Source organism: Leptodactylus fuscus, chromosome 1 (assembly GCF_031893055.1).
Source record: "Leptodactylus fuscus isolate aLepFus1 chromosome 1, aLepFus1.hap2, whole genome shotgun sequence".
NCBI classification, from domain to species: Eukaryota; Metazoa; Chordata; class Amphibia; order Anura; family Leptodactylidae; genus Leptodactylus; species Leptodactylus fuscus.
Genome location: NC_134265.1, coordinates 310159696 through 310180716, shown reverse-complemented (window position 1 = coordinate 310180716; position 21021 = coordinate 310159696). Strand labels below are relative to the sequence as shown.

General features: G+C 40.8%; 1 protein-coding gene across 2 annotated transcripts in view; it reads left to right on the top strand.

Moving 5' to 3' along the window:
- The window catches only part of SNX25 (sorting nexin 25), a 157663-nt gene that overhangs the window by 61407 nt on the left and 75235 nt on the right, over nucleotides 1-21021 (top strand). For both annotated transcript variants that reach the window (XM_075259164.1, XM_075259155.1), the window contains exons 4-6: nucleotides 2852-3024; nucleotides 6396-6582; nucleotides 16668-16738. In XM_075259164.1, the coding sequence (XP_075115265.1) occupies nucleotides 2852-3024; nucleotides 6396-6582; nucleotides 16668-16738 (431 nt within the window). The remainder of the gene's footprint in view (nucleotides 1-2851; nucleotides 3025-6395; nucleotides 6583-16667; nucleotides 16739-21021) is intronic.

Here is a 21021-nt window from a genome sequence, read left to right as displayed (position 1 = left end):
CTTGGCCATGCTTTCTCTAAAGGTCAGCCTACAAGAGAACCTTTTACCTCCAATAACCCATTGAATCTTTCAGTAGTTTCCACTCCAATGATTCCAGTAAGAAATTTACTCTAGCCTTGACCATTCCTGAGCAATCATTGCTGTTAGTTTCAGCATACTCGGGCTGTCTTTTGTCATGTGGGTGGTCCTGGGCTGTAGCCCAAAGACTGGGACTGCCAACCTGACAGCATAAAACGTAATTGTGCTGAAACTAATAGTAACTTTTGCTTGGCGGTGGACGGGGCTAAAGCAAAAAAAATTCAACTATGCTAGAATTAGTGGAGCGGCAGATATAAAACAATTCAAAGAGTTGGAGTTGGTGCAAGGTCCTTTTTAAGAGTTTTGTCAATCCATTGTTGGCTTAGTGCTTGTTTGTGACAGTCCCTTTCTTTAGTTGACTTTCTTCAGTGGCAGTAGCAGTCCTAGTACTTGACTGCCTGTATTCCCTCTGACAGTAGGACAGCCCTTTCCTTCATGTCTGTTGGACTTCTTATTAATGTGAGTGCTCCGAGCTCTGGAGCTGAATACTGATCAGTGCTCTTATTTCATTATGTATTGCTACATTTATTAAATACAGTCATACAAAGCGGCACATCTATATTTCTATAGTATAGCATTGCCCTTTACGTATTGTTACCCGGCCTTCATACATTTCTTCTCATGATTGTGAAGGTCAGTATTGATTCTGTTTCTTACAAACCATCTCAGACCAGACACTTTGCTGGTTTCACTCTTATTGATTTTGCTTCTTGTAAACCCGAGCTATTATTTATGACGTTACAACAGACGGTAGAGTATTACTTGAGTATCTTTACATAACCATTAAGAAAATTACTTCTATTTACCCTGCATTGGTCAAGTGTCTCTATGGAGTGGGCTGCGTTTCTCTGCCAAGCACAGTCCTGGCCAAAAGGTTTTAGATCTTTTAGTCAGATGGAAGTATTTATTTCATAGGTTTTTAAACTTTTGACAAATACATCGAGTTTATGCAAAGACACAATATTTCCAGCACTGACCATTAGTTTTCACTTGCATGCTAGATATCAGATTCTGGGCCAAGTCCTGTCTGATGACAACCCATTCTTCTCTAGTCAGTCCTTGAAGCTTAGCATACCTTAATTTCTTTTCTTTCTTTTCTTAATTTGTCCACATACTTAGAGGATTGACCAGAGTTTCTCATTGGATTAAGGTCTGGGGAGTTTCCTGACCATGGACTCAAAATCTCAATGATTTCTTCACCATGTTACTTAGTTATCACTTTTGCCTTGTGTGAAGGTGGAAAAAGCATTGTTCATCCAAAAATTGCTCCTGGATGGTTGGGAAAGTTGTTCTTGGTGGATGTTTAGATACCGTTTTTTATTCATGGAAGTAATCTTAGGCAGAATTCATCCATTGGATGAAAATCAACTACACATATGAATGGTCTCAGGATGTTTTACTGCCGGCATGACACAGGACTCATGGTAGTGCTCATCCTTTCTTCTCCAGACATTCATTCTTCCAGATGTCCCAAACAGTGTGAAGGGAGCTTCGCCATAGAAAATAACCCTACCCCAGTCCTCTGCAGTCCAATCTCTGTTCTTCCTGCTCAATGATGGTCTGTGATGTTTTTTTTATGGAGAGAAATGGATTTGGGAGAAATACTTTATCCCTACTAAATAGTCTGTTTTTATTAAACAGCTGTCAATTAAATATGGAGCACTTAAACATTTACAGGTCCTTATGTACAAGTGATTTAGTGTCCCAAATAGTCTACTCCTAACTCCTTTCAGTGGCCACTATGGAAAATAAGCCTTTAAATTTTAGCTAGTATCGTAAGACTCATCGCCGGTCCTCCTGGTGCATGCAGAGTTGTTCACCGAAGCAGAGGGAGTACACCTTGACTTCGCTGCGCGTGCGCCTAAAGTCTAGACGATGCACACTAAAGCAAAGTAGTAATTCTTTGGCTTACGTGAATGACCATGCGAGCACTGGGAGTACAAAGTTCAGTAGTTCCTCTAAAGTGAACTATGGCGCAAAACCAACACAAAAAAGACAAACGTATGCACAAAAAGCATGGTATTTGTTGCGATGTATGTATCCAGTACAATCGAGTCATCAGTGAATTCTATTGTATTTAACATGGAAATCGTAGCTGTCCTGGTAGACTAAGCAGTGCATTAGATTATACAATAAGAGCTTGGTGTTCTAGCTATTGCCTGAAAGTTTAATGTAAGTCACCTAAGCCGTTTCTGAAGAATATTATATTACAGTTCTAGAGACACTGAGAATGGAATGAATACAAGACACAATATAGTTTCAAATCTCAGGTTACCTTGGTTGATATGGATCAGAGCCCAGCCCCACAGATATGTTACAGTCACATCAATCAATCTGTATTATCTCCTTGGGAATTGGCGCCTCTGTTGCTGAGATTGCTTTTTTTTTTTTTCTCCAATATGCAAAATGAGCAACAAGGGCATTGTCACTTAATGGAGCAATGACTAGGCCCTCAATACTCCAAAGAGCTCATTTGCTAATGGGCAAACAAAACCATATCTTGGCAATGAAGGCACCAATTCACCAGGGGACAGACTCCCTAAGTTTAGTAACATACCACCCCCCATTTAATCCCCAGAAGGGGAGATGTTGTAAGTCTTGTCCATGTTCAACCTCCAAAACTGTTCTGTACTTTTAAGTCTCCGTAGTTGCTCATAAAATGGGATAATAGTGAGGTATGTAGTCATTTTTATAATATGGTAATAATTGTGTTTTTCATTTAACTTCAGTTTCTTTGCTTTTTTTTTTCTTGTTTTTTTCATTTTTCTTTCAGACAGGATGAACAGCCAAGACCTTTTGCTCTTCATCCCTGCTTAAAAAATACAGAGGAGGAGCTCCAGTTCCTGCAGACTTGTGCCAAGGTGCTAGTTCTCTGTTTGATGCCTACCCGGGATGCCCAGTCTCACAGTTTGCGTATTGTTCTTTCTGAAATTCTTGCCACCAAAGGTGTGTCAAATTGTCTAGTTACTGCCTTTGTTATATTAGTCATATTGTACATGTAAAGATTATAGTGACCTACTTCAATGATGGAAGGAAATTACAGTTATTTTATGCAAGTTTCAATTAAACTAATTATAAACCGTACCAGTCAGAAGTGTGGGCACAGCTTTTCGTTTCATGGAGGGTGTTTTTTTTTTTTTTTTATATTTAATGAACTTCTTCTATATTGCAGATTCATATTGAAAACATGAAGGAACTCATGGCATAAAGTAGTAAATAAAATGGTGTTAGGGCCCCTTCCGCTCATTCAGACACGTATACATGAGCGCTTCAAAACACATCCCATTCACTTCAATGGGAGTGCGTGTAAAGCCGGCTTTACGCGCGCTCCCATTGAAGTGAATGGGATGTGTTTTGAAGCGCTCGTGTATACGTGCCTGAATGAACGGAGCGTAAACTCCGTGTGAAGGGGTCCTTAAACCAGTATATGTTTTATATTCTTCATAGTAGCCCCTTTTTCCTTTGACGAGCTGTGCTCACCCTCGGCATTTTCTCAGCCAGCTTCATGAGGTGGTCACCTGGAATGGTTTTCCAATAGTACTGACAGAGTATTATGCTGAGCACTTGTAGTCTGCTTTTCCCTCACTCTATGGTACCCCTCTTCACAAGCCATCTTCTTTTTTTTTTTTTTTTGGTCCAGTGATTGTGGAGGGTTTGTCATCTGACACTGCACTCTTTTCTCACTCATTCTTCTTTTGGCTATATTAGCCTCGAGGTCTGTGTGTGGGGTAGTTGTTCTGTTGAAAAACAAATGATGGGTTGCCTAAGTAAAAATCAGATGGAATGGTATGTCATTGTAGAATATTGTGGTAGCCATGTTGGTTAAGTGGGCCTTGAATTTTGAATACATCATGATCAGTTTCACCAGCAAATTTCTCCATCACACCCCCTCCATCACACCCCCTCCATCATGCTTCACAGTGGAAACCACACATGTAGAAGCCATCTGCTCACCCAGGGGTATAGCTATAGTGGCTTCAGACGAAGAGGGATCCCAAGGCCACTCTACATATCAAGACACCAGTATAAGTGGCACTTGGAAAGTGTGGGCCCCATTACCAATTTTGAACTGGGGCCCAGCAGCTTCAGGTTACACCTTTGTGAGATGTGAGTACAAAGACATGGTGGTTGGAACCAAAAATCTCTTATTTTGATGACTAAGACCAAAGTACAGGTTTTCACTGGTCTAATGTTCATTCTTTGTGTTTCTTGGCCCAAGCAATTTTCTTGTTCTGTATGTGTTGTCTGTTTTGTTTTTGTTCTATTGTTTGTTTGTTTTTTTCTCTATTCTAAGGTGCTATTAATTTTGGGTTTCTGAGGCTGAAAACTCTAATGAACTTATTCTGTGAGATATATCTTGCTCTTCCTTTGCTTGAGCAGTCCCCATAAGTTTCATCATAGTGTTTGATGGTTTTCATAACTGCACTTGAGGATACCTTCAAAATTCTTGAAATTTTCCAGATTGACCAGTATGTTAAAGTAATGATGGACTGTCATTTTCTCTTTACTTAGTTTAGTGGCTCTTGCATAAAAAGTTTAGCTACTGTTCTAATCCACATTATGGCAACAGTGTACCAATCCTGCCTCTGCACAACACAGTGGATGGTCTCAAACGCATTACGAAGACCAGGAATCCCACAAATTAAATCTTGACGAGACGCACATGTTAATTGACAACCATTCCAGGAAAGGGAGTGCCAAAAGTCTGCAAGACTGTCATTGATGCAGAAGGGGTTATTGTGAAGAATCTAAAATGTATTTTAGTTTTTAACACTTTTTTTTTGTTTACTACTTAATTTCATGTGTTTTTCAGAGTTGTCATGTCTTTAATATGAATCTGCTACATAGAAAAGAACAATAAAATAAAATGAAAAGGTGCGTCCAAACTTTTCACTGGTACTGGCATCTACAAAGAGAAATTGCAAATAGCTTAAAGGGGTTGTCCTATTACAGACACTCACCTCCTATACCAGTGCTAGGATTCCCACTGATCAAGAAAAAAGGGACCCTGACAGTCCACCTATAGCCCCAATTTGAATGAAGCATCGGTGCTCCATTCACTTCAAAGGCGCTGCAGGGATCGCTCTATCTGGCATTGATCAAACAATACTGGTTGGGTTAAAAAATAAAAAAAAATTGGTAAATGTTTGGCTCCTTAAAGAGATATTCTCATCATTCATGGCTTAGATGGGAACATCCCCCCCCTTCCAAATCTAGGGAGGTAGCGAGCTATGGAGACGGCTATAACTTTCATGTAGAGTAGATATGAGTTACACAAACTACATAGCTCACACTGGTATGTATCTGTAACCCACGTTGACCTACATTGGAAGTTACAGAAAGGGGCAGAAGGGCCACATTTGGCTTTTTTTTTTTTTTAAATTCTAGCTTCTGACCTAATAATTGGGAGAAGTAGCCGCCTTTTCCCATTTCGACCTTCTTTGACTAAGATGGTAATACCTCTTTTTAAGACCATGTTCAGGTAGATTCTGCACCAAAAATCTGTGATTATTTATAAAACTATAAATGTGGATGAGGTTTTTAAAGCCCCATCCACACATAGCATAAACAATCTGTACAGATATAAGAGCGTATGGATTTTTAAATCTGGGGCAAGCCCATTAGTGTTGGTGAGTTACCATCAATTTTCTCCGTCAATGCAATTTTTTCCATCTGTCCCCCATTTCTTAAAAACATACAGTACATTTAGTAGGTTGGTGATAATAAAAACTACAACTTGCCCCACTAAAAAGGGTCCTTACACAGCATTGTAAATGGAAATATAAATCGCAGATGTCTCAATATGGCAACAGGAATGTATAAGTAAAAAAAAAAAGTTACAAATATAGAATTTGGCTTGGCTGTGATCTTACTGATGAACAGAATACAAGTAATGATTAGTGAATGCAGTAAAAAATAAATCTATTCCACTCACTTCTGAATTTGTTTCCATCTTACCCTTACATTAGAGGGGATTAAAGGGTGTCTTTATAAAAGTACAGCTGGTCCCCAAAAAAATAAGCCTCGGTCAAATAAAAAAGGTATCGTTTTTGGAAGGGGAGGAAGAAAAAAACAAAAAGCAAAAAAATAAAATTGCAGTGTCATTTAAGGAGTTTATGTCTATCATAAACTCCTTTGCTATTAAGGGGTTTCTTTTGCTATTTTTTTGTTTTAAGATGTGTGGGGTTTTTTTTAATTTTTTTGCTGTGTTTCAGTATTGCAAGTTAGATTTTTAGGCAGCAGTGCAGGACACTGACTCTTCAAGTTCACAGCTCAGGTGTCCTTCATCTTGTCATGCCCTGATTTTGTTCCTTCAGTGCTGAAGCCCTTGGTGGAGATGCTGAGTGATCCGGATTATATTAATCAGATGCTGCTCAGCCAGCTGGAGTACAGGGAACAGGTGAATGAGCGGCACAAGAAGGCCTATACTTACGCCCCATCTTATGAGGAGTTCATCAAGCTGATCACGAGCAGCTCTGACATTGAATTCCTTAAACAGCTAAGGTACATTGCTTTTATGTATTTGTGCACTTCTTTCTTTTTGATCATTTCCAGGTCATATGAATCAGTTTACAAATTCTTCTTTGATGTCGTTAAAAAAAAAAAAAGTTTCATAATTAGTCTAGGATTTTGTTAATGTCAAATCTTTATCAGTGTGTATGTTCTCATACATGAGCAATAGTGGATCACAAAATAGATTTTTATTTGTATGGTTTGTTTAATTTCCGACTAAAATTGTGATACAAATCCAAGTATTGGGCCCAGGCGCTATCATGATAACACAAAGCAATTATCACAGTGTCTGATGGTTGTGTGAGGATATACTTTATCTTTGTTCTTATAGATAATTATTAGAGATGAGCGAATAGTATTCGATCAAGTAGGTATTCTAAATATTGGTACTCTATCGAATACTACTGGCTATTTGCAGTAAATATTTGATTCAGAGCCAGCGTTGATTGGCCGAATGCTATACACTGCATAGCATTTGGCAAATCAACGCTGGTTCTGCAGCAGGCTCGTCCTTGCTAGTCAGGAGAGCTGGCAGCTTGCTTTTATGAGGGAGCTGAATTTTTCTCATAGGAATGAATTGGCCAGCATTGATGGGCCAGTGTACAGCATTCGACCAATCAACGCTGGTTCTGCCAGAGGCTCGTCTGTGTGGAGGCCGAGTCTAAGATCGGACCACAGCAGTCTCCATTATGGTCCGATTTTAGACTCCGCCTCCTCACAGACGAGCCTCTGGCAGAACCAGCGTTGATTGGTCGAATGCTGTACACTGGCCCATCAACGCTGGTCAATTCATTCCTATGAGAAAAAGTCAGCTCCCTTGTAACAGCAAGCTGCCAGCTCTCCCGACTAGCAAGGACAAGCCTGCTGCAGAATCAGCATTGATTTGCAGCAGGTCCGTCTTTGCTAGTCGGGAGAGCTGGCAGCTTGCTGTTACGAGGGAGCTGACTTTTTATCAGCGCAACTGCAAGTGCTGTGCAGTTAAAACGCACGGTCCCCATAGACTATAATGGGGTCCGTGCGCTTTAACTGCACAGCGCTCCTCCTAAACAACACTCTCCTCCTGCAATTCGTGGACTTGGTGACTTTAGTCGAATAGTGGTCTCCTCTGAAATGAGCATTTTTTCCCTTAGACTATAACGGGATTCAATATTCGATCGAGTAGTTGAATATTGAGGCTCTACTCGAAACGAATATCAAATCTCGAATATTTCACTGTTCGCTCATCTCTAATAATTATACATGATTATTCAGCTCCCTTGCTCCAAACTGCCTTGCTACACAGGGCCAGGCAAGATTTAAACAAGGCTCCTTGGCCCTGTCACTCGAGTATTAGAGTAGTGTGGGGCACAGCAGTTTGGAGCAACTGATCTGCCCTCGGTGCTCCAGACTGATGATTTGCATATTCTAAAATAAATGAATATCGCTGCACAACGAGCGTTACAATCAGACTCACCTGACCAATCTAACAGTGTTGCTGGACAATATCCAATGTATGATATTTGGGGTGGGATTTATTAGGATTATACTTCAGGATGGGTTTCATTTTACATGGTCTCCCTCTATCTGTTGTATAGATATAAACATGGATACAAAGCAATGCTGTTCTCTGTATATACGCCGTAGCAGCAATAACGCTTTAGGGGAAAATGGTTACAGATTTCTAATGACATATCTGAAGTCGTGATCCCAGTCCAATGTCACACGGGCCTTGTTGTGCTTGTTATTTCTCTGTGGTTTTTGAAAGTCACAGCATGAAGCCCTGGGCTAATGTACACGGGAGCAGAACTAAGGAGGCAGATCAATATTTTTAATTCATTACTTGGGGTTGGCATTTAATCATAATGTTTTTTTTTACTGAAATCCTGATTTATTGCGATTTATGTAAAGTTATTTAAATTCATATTGGTTTATTTTTGGGAATTTCTTGTATGTTCTGCTGACCGACGTCTGTCCCTGCTCAGCTATATTCATGCAAGATTGACTACCCTCAACTTCCACTGTCAGTGGACAGCCGAGAGACACCCACTGCAGACTATAGTTGGCCGATCTAGTAGGTTTGTCTATATTCTGTGTATTATGTATGGTCAGCTTTAGGGCCCGTGCACACGGAGTTAACGCGGTCGCATTTTAGCATAATACACGTGTAAAAATAACACTCCCATTGACTTCAATTAAATTTTTTACATGTGTAAAAAAACGCGCCAAAAAACGCGATGCGTATTTTGACGCGTTTTTTACACGTGTAAAAAATTTCATTGAAGTCAATGGAAGTGTTATTTTTACACGTGTATTCTATACACGTGTATTATGCTAAAATGCGCTTGCGTTAACTCCGTGTGCACGGGCCCTTAGGCCTCATGCACAAGACTGTGTTAGAGACACATGAAGTCCATGCATCTGTATACTTTGAAGCTATAGGCACTCTAAATGCTAAAAAAAAAATTATATTTTGCCATAAAGAGTAGGGTGCTATAATCCTGACTGTGGTTGCCTTATCATGTCTTCATAAATCTGAGTTTATACGGAGGTATAATAGTGCAGAGTGCGTAATATGGGGCCTTAGCCTAAAGGGAGTCTGTCACTAAAGCGCAACATATCAACCTAGCCCTGCAGATTGATAGGTTAAGGCAGGGGTCCTCGAACTGCGGCCCGCTGAGGACACTTTTCCGGCCCACTGGCAGGGACGCACCTATAATGAAGCTCCTAGGGCCATGATGGCGAACCTATGGCACGAGCCCTCTCTTCTGGCACATGTGCCGTCACCCGCATCGCTCGCTCACTGGTACAGGATTCCCCGTTAGTGAGTGATCACTTTTCTTAGCCATATGTGCAGGCTGCGATCTGCGTGACTGCGGCCTACACTTACTGCATAGTGTGACCTCTGCCCCGGTGCATTGATGGAAGTCATCAGGGCCTGCAGTCAAAAGGAGGAGGACGCCTGGCGGCTCTTCATGGGACTTCAGGTAAGTATAATTGTGTGTGGGGAGGGGGCTACTGTGGAGCATTTAATACTGTGTGGGGAGGGGGGCTACTGTGGAGCATTTAATACTGTGTGGGGAGGAATTTGTTCATAGTTTTTTTTTTTTGTTTTTTTTTTAAACAATACTTCAGCCCTCCAGTGGTCTGAGGGACAGTGAACTGACCCCTGTTTAAATAGTTTGAGGGCCACTGGGTTAAGGTAACCTCAATCAAATAGTGTATTGTTGTTTCTCCGAAGAGGTAAGTAGCAAGTCCCTCAGTGCCCAAAGACTTCATTTGTATATTGACATAAACAGCAAAATCTCGCACAGAGTCACATGGGGAGAACACAGAGTCAGATGACCCTAATCCGTGTACCTCTAGGAGTGGGTTGATATACTGGTTCTGGTGGCTGACCATAGCATATGTTTCCAGGCGTAAAAACTATTACACCAGTGCTGACTTTTATGGTTTTGTTCACATTAGTACATGACTTCCACCTATAAGTAAAGGAATACTCTGTGCCTAATCCGTACAACTGATCTGAACAGTGACTTAATGTGGAGCATCTGGGTTAGGCCACGTGCTCCGCCGTTCGTGCTATCGAAAGGAATTAAATCCTACCTGACCAACTCAGAACCCTAGAGGCTGATAGCGCAAGTGTGATCAGACACTAACACAGAATGAAGTCTGAGATATCCACTATTATTCTGATTGAAATAAGCTCCTGTTTACACAGAGGAATCGCCACAGCGGGTCCTGTCCAATGACACATTTCTAACAATTGGCTTCTGTTTATTACCATGGCAGCAGTTTATTATTGGTTGGGTATTGCTATTGCTTATTGCATTCTCAAGACCATGTTCTCCCAATTTTCCATACAGCAAGGGCTTATTTACATAACTGCGCCATGCACTGCAGGCATGCATATATATACAAGTCTAGTGTAACGGTACCCATTACTTCTTTTCTTTGCTTTTAGTTATCAGGACCTAAATGACAATTGTGTAGTCCTTACCACCTTCTGGAAACACAAAAACAGCAGATTTGAGGATCTGTTCCTCCCTACCGTATGGGTTGCTCGATGTCGTGTGCCTATTTTGAGGCTTTTGGCTCATTCTTGGACTAGATGGTCAAGGACTTTTTTCAGTGAATTGTTTCGATTTACATCCCTTCCACCTTCTGTGAAATATGGATGGTCAAGGACCTGGCCGATGTCAGGTCTGTCATTCACTACTTGATTGATTTTGTGTGCCTTGGCCCAGCCAACTCTTCAGTCTGACTCAGTTTGCTTTGGACTTTTGAGTGGGATGCAGCGCGGTATGGGGTTCCCTTGGCCTCAGGAAAGATGGAGGGCCCTTTGTCTTGCCTGAGATTTTTTTGGGTATCATCATTGATACTAAGCGCATGGAGAGCCGCTTACTGGACGACAAACTACTAGTTGTGTTGCGTCAAGAAGTTGGGAGAGCCTGTGATTACGAACAGTTATGCTCTGGGACCTACATTTCACCTGCAGGATTATGCCAGTTGTGTAGTCCTTACCAACTTCTGGAAAATAACACAAAAACAGCAGGATTTGGGGGGTTTTGGGCATAAAAACTTTATAATAGTCACCTAGCCTCTGTTCCTTTCTGCAGCTCCTTTTCTGGCCTGGATCTTCAGAATAGAGTAGGTGGGCAGACACAGGTGACATCACTAGCTGTGCCCACCTTCTATATTCATATAGACTTTGCTGACGTCTACAGGTCTTCATAGACTCCCACTTTCCCGAAAGCCGTCCATTGCTATGACTACCTCGGGATTTGCACTAGCACCTAAATCAGGATCCTATTGAAGAAAGGATCCCAGGGCTGGATATATTTAGCTGTGACATCATATGTAAACTGACTGCTACAACGGAGTAGTTTCCATAGTTTCCTTTCCGGAGATTGAAGTCTGAATCTGAATATACTATAAAAGAAAGCACGCAAGTCTTTGGGATAGTTTTCTTTTATATGTAGGTATATCACCATTGACGGTTGGTTCAGCAGAAGTGCGGGATCTAGATGGACAATAAAATGCAGCTATATTACGACGATAGGAAATTGGCATTGGTGCCAGGCTGGTCATTCTAATAATGTTTTTGGGCACGGTTCCTTTCTTTGCTCCTAAAGCAGTAAGCATTGAGGATTTATCTACTATTATGTGTTGATGTTCAGTAGTAGAAAATGATTTTGTTGCCTGGCGACTTATTGTTCATTTGATGTAAAAATAGCGGTCCGTGCCAAGTCCAGAGCTGCTGAGTGCTACTGACAGCCGAAATTATCTCCTATTAGACGCCATCTAAAGTATGAGTTGACATGACCATTACCTCTGATCAGACGCTGTTCTATTGAGTTTCTTCTACAACAGGCTGTGCTGCTGCACAAAATGCCAACTATTACGTAAATGCACCAAAATGGCTGCTGGTTTTATCATTACCTGGCTCTGCCGTCACAAATAGGATGTTGCCGTAGTCTATCTAATCTGACAATGAAAGGGGTTGTCCATCCACTATTATTTTTTTTTCCAAAAATGGTCCGTATGACTTGACCCATGTGTGACCCATCAGCTAAATGCCAAATACTGGCTAAAGGAAGGGGGGAATCACCACTGCAACCCATGATTGCTTTTTCAATCACAATTCTGTGTCTAGAAGGATCGAGAAGTGGAGACTGGCAGGGAACCTGATAAGTGTCGAAATGGGAGTGGCAGGGATCAGTGAAGTATGATTTTTTATTTTTTTTTTTGTTTCTTAAGGAAATTTTTTTTTCCAGATCGCTATTAAATTCAGATAGGGAAACTATCAATTTTTTAAAAAAATATTCTAGCTCTAGATTTTTATTCTATTTTCTCTACATGATTGTGGGGCTGCCATTTTGCTTCAGTGTCTCCACTGCTTTGCTTACATTAGTGATCTGCTTTACTGCAGTCTCATGACTATAGGCAGCAATAATCTGGAGTCAACTCATCTAAGTCTGAGAGAATTTACTAGACATGCTCTATGCAGGGAGTGGTAGTAGATAAGCTGTAACATCAACTATTGTCAGTGGTGATTGCAATGATGGCTCAGTGATGTTTTCTTCTATTGCAATACTGCCTGTGATATAAAATGAAGTGTCTTCTGTAAAGAAAACCCCTAAAGAATTCATAAGTGACAGTGTATTATTAGGCTTAGTTGCTAGAGTGAAAATGACAGGTCGTAGTACTTTTTTATTTAAAAGTACATGTGATGTGTAAAAAAAAAATAAAATGCTTACAAAAATGTGTAATCTAAAAACTTGATTTAAAAAATGGGTAACCTTAAATTCACACTAGCACTCGACTCTCCATCATTCAAGTCTGTATGGGGATATGAACAACTGAGAGCCCGCCCGCTAAAAAACAGTTACCCTCAGACCCCATAATATATCGTTTTATACTGAAACCGATGGAGAAAAAGTCCTCTGTTCAGGACTTTTCTCTCTGTAAATTTTAGGTGGAATCTGCAGCAGTGCCTCCAACAGAGACTCCAACACAGATGTGAACCTAGCCTTAGTCCCCTTGCATATCGGGTCTCTGCTGTCCATGATTGAACAGCACGGGCAACACACAGATGTTTTCCGTTTGCCACCCGTACCCCTACTTTAATAGGAGCTACAGAAGCACGGATGCAAAACTGGACAGGAATAGGACCTGTCCTGAGTTTTCTGCCCAGGACTGTTGGCTTGCTCAAGTGACCGTATAATAGACAGTCATGTGCGTGGATCGATAGAAATGAATGAGTCTGTGTGCTATCTGGGAAGAACCTGGATAGCACACTGAAGTCGCCACGGTCGTCTGCAATGGGACTTATTTCTTTCCTCCAAAACAATTTTGACTCTTTAAAAAAAAAAATATATATATATTCCCAGCCACAGGAGAGATCCAAGATGTTTTGTAGATACATGTGAGAAGTTCTCATGGGTAAAGTCTGTAGGGTTCTGGGTAAGCAGATTCCTAACAATTTTAGAGAAAAATAAAGTCCTAGCTTTGTAGTTTGAAAGAAAGCCGTCAAATGGTATGAAGAAAAAAAAAAAAAGACTCATACAGTGATAATCTGTTGTATTGTATTTGTAGATTTCAGGGGTTTGCGTACTGTAATAATATAATAATAATACATTTTATTTATATAGCGCCAACATATTCCGCAGCGCTGTACAATTTGTAGGGTTGAAGTACAGACAGAAAGATGCATTACAAAGAAGTCACTTCACACAGTGGGAATGAGGGCCCAGCTCGCAAGAGCTTACTGTATAGAGATCTGTCATAGAAATCAGTGATCGGCCAAGATCAGACCTTACTATGTGACCATTCACTAATACCTAGGATACTTGTCAGAGCTGATTCTCTGTACTTTTATTGTGGTGCCCATAGTTTTGTGACTTTTTTAGTTTATATACATCACACCATACACATAAGCAGGATTTATTTATCAGAGAGACCTTTTCAAATGTGTCCATTGGGATAATCTGTTGACCGCCTGGATCCTGCTCCCGGCACATAGCTGATGCTGCAGGCTATTAGGCGTTCCCCTATCATATTACTTTATTGTCGTTCAGCTAAATGACCGGCAATGTAATGTAAATGGGGCCGGCTCGTACAGAGCAGCTCATTGTTCTTGCTCATAAAGCAGATAAATGATATATAGGACTCTAATATAACAGGGACTATGGACAACAATTTATCATAATATTTTAATGCTCAAGCTAATGGCAGTAATTTTATGTTCTGTAGTTCCCTTTCTAATAAAGTAAACTAAGAAAGATTTTGTTGGTGCCAATGAAGTAGAATGGCCGTGATCTATTACATAATACAGTTGGCTAATATATTTTGCCATATTCGAGCATGTCACAGCATTGGATTAAGATGCATGGTCTTTGGAAATAGGTTATCAATTTTGAGATAAATTTGTAACCTGTAAAGTATGTACACGGAATCCGCCATTCACTTACATGGACTTCATGACATTCTTTTTAAATATAATTATATTTAGAAGCATACCGATATTAAGAGTTTTCTTGGATTTAAAAATCCTTTCACCACCTCCAACAATTCTTTGTTCTATTGGTGCCGCTCCACTGTCTCCTCCATCGATTGAATTTTTTCTCTTGGCCTCACCATTGCAGAGCACTTGTGGCTTTTAGTTTTAGCACTTTCATGTTCTCTGCTGTCAGGTGGGTGGTCCCTGTCTGTCTGCTCCAGCCCAGGACCGCCCACATGACAATAGAGAGTAAAATTGTGCTGAAACTAACAGCCATGATAGCTTGGGAAGGGCGAGGGCTAGGGAAAATTTTCCAGCTGGAATTGGTGACGTGTCACATATTGAAGGATGCAAACAGTTTGCATTAGTGGAGGTTAAAAAGGTCTTCTTTAAATCATGATGATCTATCGTTAAGATCATTAAGATTAGCATAGTGGTGGTCGGATACCGTGGACGTGAAGTGGCAGCAGTACTCATGTAAACACCACTTCCATTTTGCAGGCCATGTGAAGTCACATTCATTGCCTGTATTACATGTCAGGTCAGTATGGCTTTGTGCTTGGTATTCTGTGAAAAGGCCACGGTGCTCACCTAAATGTGGTCTCTTTAAACAGCTGATGGAGGGGGGGGGGGGTCCCACCAATCTGATAAAGATGACTACTTCCAAATCATAGGTTATCAATATCACAATCTGGAAAACCCCTTTGACCCCATGCTCTTTCAGTAGCCAGTCTAGTGTTGCCTGGACAGGGGTGAAAATGCCTGACTCACTGAATGTCTCCTGTTCTCTGACACGGTACCTAATCCAAGTCTGACTCTTCATATGGCCAATGCAGGATGTGCTCTTGGCTGCAAGATTCTTCTATTGTGTGCTGCTGGCAGTTCTTGGCACGATCAGCCCATACTTACAGCTGGCACAAGCCATGATTAAGCGGCTGAAGCTCGACCGTGTGGCGCTGATATGTCCTTGTGTTGTCACGCAGAGCTCATGCTGCACGAAGGTGTGGGAGGCTGTCAGGATACTATAGTCGGCCTGACTACTGCTGATGCCGGTGCTCCTCTGCAGTGGACGACTCTGACTTATGATAGAATTGCATTGAACCTCTAGTCTTGCTCAGTCGCTGCCCTTCATCCCCTTAGAAAGTGGAAGCCTTGGGGCATATGCATTCCCCAGAAACCAGCACTGTATGTCTCCTTAAGAGAAGCGCTGCCTGACAAAGAGAGTGTTATGGAAACTTTAACACAACACCAAGAGACAGATCATCTCTCAGGTGGATAAAGCAAATGCAGGTTTATTTAGAAGTGAGGTTACAGCAAAAAGAGATAATACATAACAAAGAATTGGCTACGGAGACCTCGGATAGGACAGATAAGTCTGGCAAATGTCCCAAAATAGGGGTCTTTTGACCAAATTTCTGGCAACCAGCCATCAGAGCATCTTCTTACAACTAACGTCACTCTCTCCTTGAATAGTTAGCGTAATAACATGTGACTTATTGTCAACTCTAAAGAACATTGCAGCCTAAAGGTCCAGCCTGTCTACCTTCAAGGCAACTCTTAGCAAACGATTTTGACTTCTGTACCTAAAACAATATTTCTGGACTGGCGAGATTCCAAGTAACTAGATCATAGGTCAACAATCTTGTTCATAAGACAAGGCCACATGTGAAAATGTCAGCAATAAAGGAATTAGCTGTATACATAAGTTATATCCCATGGGATTACAATATATTGGCAGCTGAGTATTTGTAAAGACTATAATGAATATTTTTCTTTATCAAGAGAATATATACAGGATTTATGGCTGATAGGAGAGTTTCCATCATAACATTCGTGTTTCGTCCTTTGTACATTTTTTGCTTTGTGTATGAAGAATTACGTCTTGTATACAGGTCCCTATTGAATTTTCTAGTTATTACAATTGCTGATACTTTACTGCCTTTCTTTTGTAAAATTGTATCTCTGTATCTTGACAAACGTGAGTTTGGTTACTTAATAGCTGCCCCATAGCATGATGACAATTTTGTTACTGTTTTTGGAATACTCACAATGGGCTGAATATGTAATTCCACTTTTTTTTTTCTTTTGTTCCACAAAGGTATCAGATTGTTGTAGAAATAATCCAGGCCACTACTATAGGAAGTTTTCCACAGTTGAAAAGACAGAAAGGTAAGAGTTAATGTTTTGTATCACAGATACTGTGATGATCCCTGTTCATATGTACTAATCGGGTTGATTTGACACTGATCTGTCCCCACTATCAGGACAGCAGGTCTTACAGCCTAGTGTCATCATTGGACTGTGAGCAACACGACTCCTTCTTCCCCCCCCCCCAACCTTAAAATTTTGTCAGCTTTTTAGTGTATAAAACCGCACATTGATGAAAACATGAAAGGTCCTCTTTAATAGGCTCTACTCCACTAATTCTGATGCAATTTGAATTTTCTCTCTAGTCCCCACCATTCTTGAGCAATTGGTGCAGTTTGTTTTGGTGCCTGATAGGCCAATTAGGTCACACTCGCCCTGACAGTACAGAGCCTATCTAACCAGTGGCTCAGTTAGTTAGGTTACTCTCATGTGAATGTAATACTTTTTTTTTTTTTTCCCCCTCATGAACTTTGAATACATTTCTCAGCAAAATTTCATAGGGAAAAAGAGTTTAACATTCATGTGACGGTGACCTAATGCTCTTTATTTCCCCATTAATTTTTGTTGAGAGATTTGTTTATTTCACATAAAGCAAATGAGCAATTTGGAGCACTGAGGATGGCTCTGCTGCTTCAACCTGCTACATTCTACAGCAGGGGTCCCCAACCGCCGCTCCGCGGACCAGTACTGGGTCGCAGGGCATGTTGCACTGGTCCGCATACCGGCGGCGAGGAGTCAGCAGCTGCTGTGGAACCACAACACTGATGCTTGGTTGTTGCTCATCGGGATAAGGTGAGCAAAGTGCGGGGTGAGCCAGGACCCGCTGTATGTATATGGGATTCTAGTACTATGCAGGACATGCAGCGGGTCTTGGCCCCACCCCGCACTCTCCTACCAAACTTTGGGCAACTACATTACACGTCACTTGTCCCTGTGATGTGCAATGTAGCTGTAGTGAGGCTGTAGTGAAGTTAATAGCAGCGTTAGGAGTGATATCCGTCATCAGTAGCCATCTTCATAACAGTGTCCGTCTTCAGTAGCCATCTTCATAACCTGCAGTATCCATCAGTTTGCACTTTCTCATGGGTTTTCATATGTACATGATTCTAATCTACACCCCCATGCTTAACCCCACCCCCAACCACACCCCTTGCGGCCCCCACCGGGCTATAGAAAAATTGTCTTTCTGAAACTGGTCCCTGGTGGAAAAAAGGTTGGGGACAACTGTTCTACAGGACCAGGTGATATTTTGACTTAGCTGCTTGACCTTGTCACTCAAAGAGGGGATGGGCGGTGAAGGGAACTGGGTATATTAGAGTAGTGTCACTTGCCCTCAATTCTCTCGACTGTGCATTTGCATATTCTAAAATAACTGATTATGGGACACAAATTTTCTTGAGGAATAAAATGGTTACTCAGCAGAGGCGGGCCTATCTGTGTTGCTGGTTTAATATACTTCACCCTGTTGACAGACTCCCTTTAAGTAGGAGCATTTGCAAGAAGCACAATAAGCATACATATGACAGTATACTAGAATGATTGTAATACAATTCATCAACAGTCATACTTGCTATTGACTAACATAGGCATAAATGTTACATTGCTGTATTTGTTCTGAGGTCCACCCTTGGCAGGACCCCATTGGCACGTACAGGCCCCTCTTTGTGTTCAAGCAGATCCTTCAGTAAGTTGAACGAGCATCCTGCTACCATGAAATCCTGCTGAGAATATTCTGTATTTCTCTTTCTGTTTACTGAATGTTGATATTCTGCGTTTTAATATACAACACAATTATTCTTTTCTCCCTTATTCCGTGCCTGGCATTGTAAAGTATGATTTGTAGATGCCATGCTGTGCGTTGTTATGCTCGCTACGATGACTTTGGCTACGTCAATGACCAATGATTGGGTTTTCCATTTCACAGCTGTGATCCCTCACCGGCTCCTATAACTAGATGTACTGTATATAGCTGCCCTACTAAAGGCACACGACAATAGGTGTATTTATGTATTGTCCTGCTGACCTTTTTAGCTTTTACTTATAATAAGTACTGGGAACTTGGGTTTCCTTAGACATCTGCGTCTCGGGTTTCTCTTAGTAAGGCTATGTTCATGTCTGTGTCTGAGGCCCTGCTGGGATCCACTTCGCAGATAATAACATTGTGTGCGCAGGAATTTTTTTTTTTTGTTGTTGAGAGAAATAACAGACACCGTAATGAATAACCATGGGACCCTATTATATTTAAGGGGGTCAGTAGGGAAATGTTTGTGTCCATCATTTGAGATCCCTTTTGGGATTTCAGTTTTTCTGTTTCGAACAGAAATCCTAACACAGAACAGTGTAAATATATACCTTTTTGTATTCTATGTATGTATCCAAGTTCTACTGTGATCTTGGTGTATATATAATAGGTACATGTTACATCACCATCCAGGCAAATACAACTAAATGATATGCCTTAATATATCACCAACATTACTCAGAGTAATGCCTATTATACCTATCCGGTGGTGAGGTGCTTAGCCGTATACTTGGTACTAAGAAACTGCGCAGAAGGGAGTTAGACTGCACACGATTGTTGTCGAGTATGGGTCCATGAAAAAAGGAATGGACCCAATCATTTGAATGTACAAGACCAAGCCACAAAACGGACAAGAATAGGAGCTGTGCTGAGTTTTACAGTTCAGTACCAAGGCCCCCACACTGACCTGTGAAAATAATGTCCATAGGACACTGTTTGTCAATGTAGTCAGGCTCTAACTTTCACCACAAAGCAATATATGTAAAAATATCAGGACTACAGCCCAAAATCTTAGCTTTTAATTGATACTAGGGTCAAAATGTATTTAACATAAGAATATCTGACACATTTAGGTCTATTTTTGATGGTCCGTTATAAAAGGAGTCTATCACTAGAATCCCTTTTTAAAATAAACACACGTAGGATTAGCCTTAAGAAAGACTAGTCTTCTCTTACCTTTATTAACCTAATCCGTACCGCCGTTCCTTAGAAATATCTTCTTTTTTTCCTTATGTAAATGAGATTTCTCACCGCACTGGGGGCGTTCCCAGTGCTGCTTGAAAACTCTCCAACGATGGCCTTTGTCTTGTTCTCCGCCTTCTTCTCTCGGACTCCCAATGGCTGACGGATATGCACAGTTGGCACTTTAAGGCAAAGAGAAGGGGAGCGCGTGAGAAGAAGGCAGAGGTGGAGAACGGCGGTGCGGATCACAATAATAAAGGTAAGAGAAGAATAGCCATATTCAGTTTAAAAAGGGTATTGTAGTGATAGAATCCCTTTAACAGTCCAACAATAAAAATAGGACTTGTCTTATTTTTGTCTGTTTTCACAGATCCATCAGTAGACTCATATCTGCTGATTTTTCACGGCCATTGTTTTGGTCTTTTTTTTAATCAGGCCTTAGGGGAGGTGTAAAGATTATTGTCTTTTCAATTCCAGTGCGTGTGTATATATATATATATATATATATATATATATATATATATATATATATATATATACACACACACACACACACACACACACACACACACACACACACACACACACACACACACACACCATATATATACTCGAGTGTAAGCCGACCCGAATATAAGCTGAGGCCCCTAAATTTACCACAAAAAAACTGGGAAAACTTATTGACTCGAGTATAAGCCTAGGGGGGAAATGCAGCAGCTACTGGAAAATTTCAGAAATTAAAATGGTCGGCGTTTTTGGGTGCAGTAGGTGCTGGGAAAGGGGAGGGGGTGTTTTGGTTGTCTGTCTGCCCCTTCCCTGAGCTTGAGGACTGTTTTTTTTTTTTCCCGCACTTGTAATTCAGTCTGGCTGGATATAGGGTATATGCAGTGCTTCTATTAACCCCCCTCGGAACAGGAGCACTGCAGATACCCTATATTCAGTAGACTGGGCACTGTCAGACATAGGGATACCTAATGTGTTTGTGTTTCACAGTCATTTTCTACTTTTATATGTATTCTAGGGAAAGGAGGGATTTACAACTTTTATTTTTTAATTTTTTTTTTAAAGCTTTTTTTTTTTTCCCCACTATTATATGGGAGATTCTATACATTGATATTGTGGCTGGTCATAGACCCTTGCCCCCTCCTTAAAAATAAATAAATAAATAAATAAAAAAATTTTTTTGCTGACTCGAGTATAAGCCGAGGGGGGCTTTTTCAGCACAAAAACTATGCTGAAAAATTCGGCTTATACTCAAGTATATACGATATATATATATATATATATATATATATATATATATATATATATATATATGTGT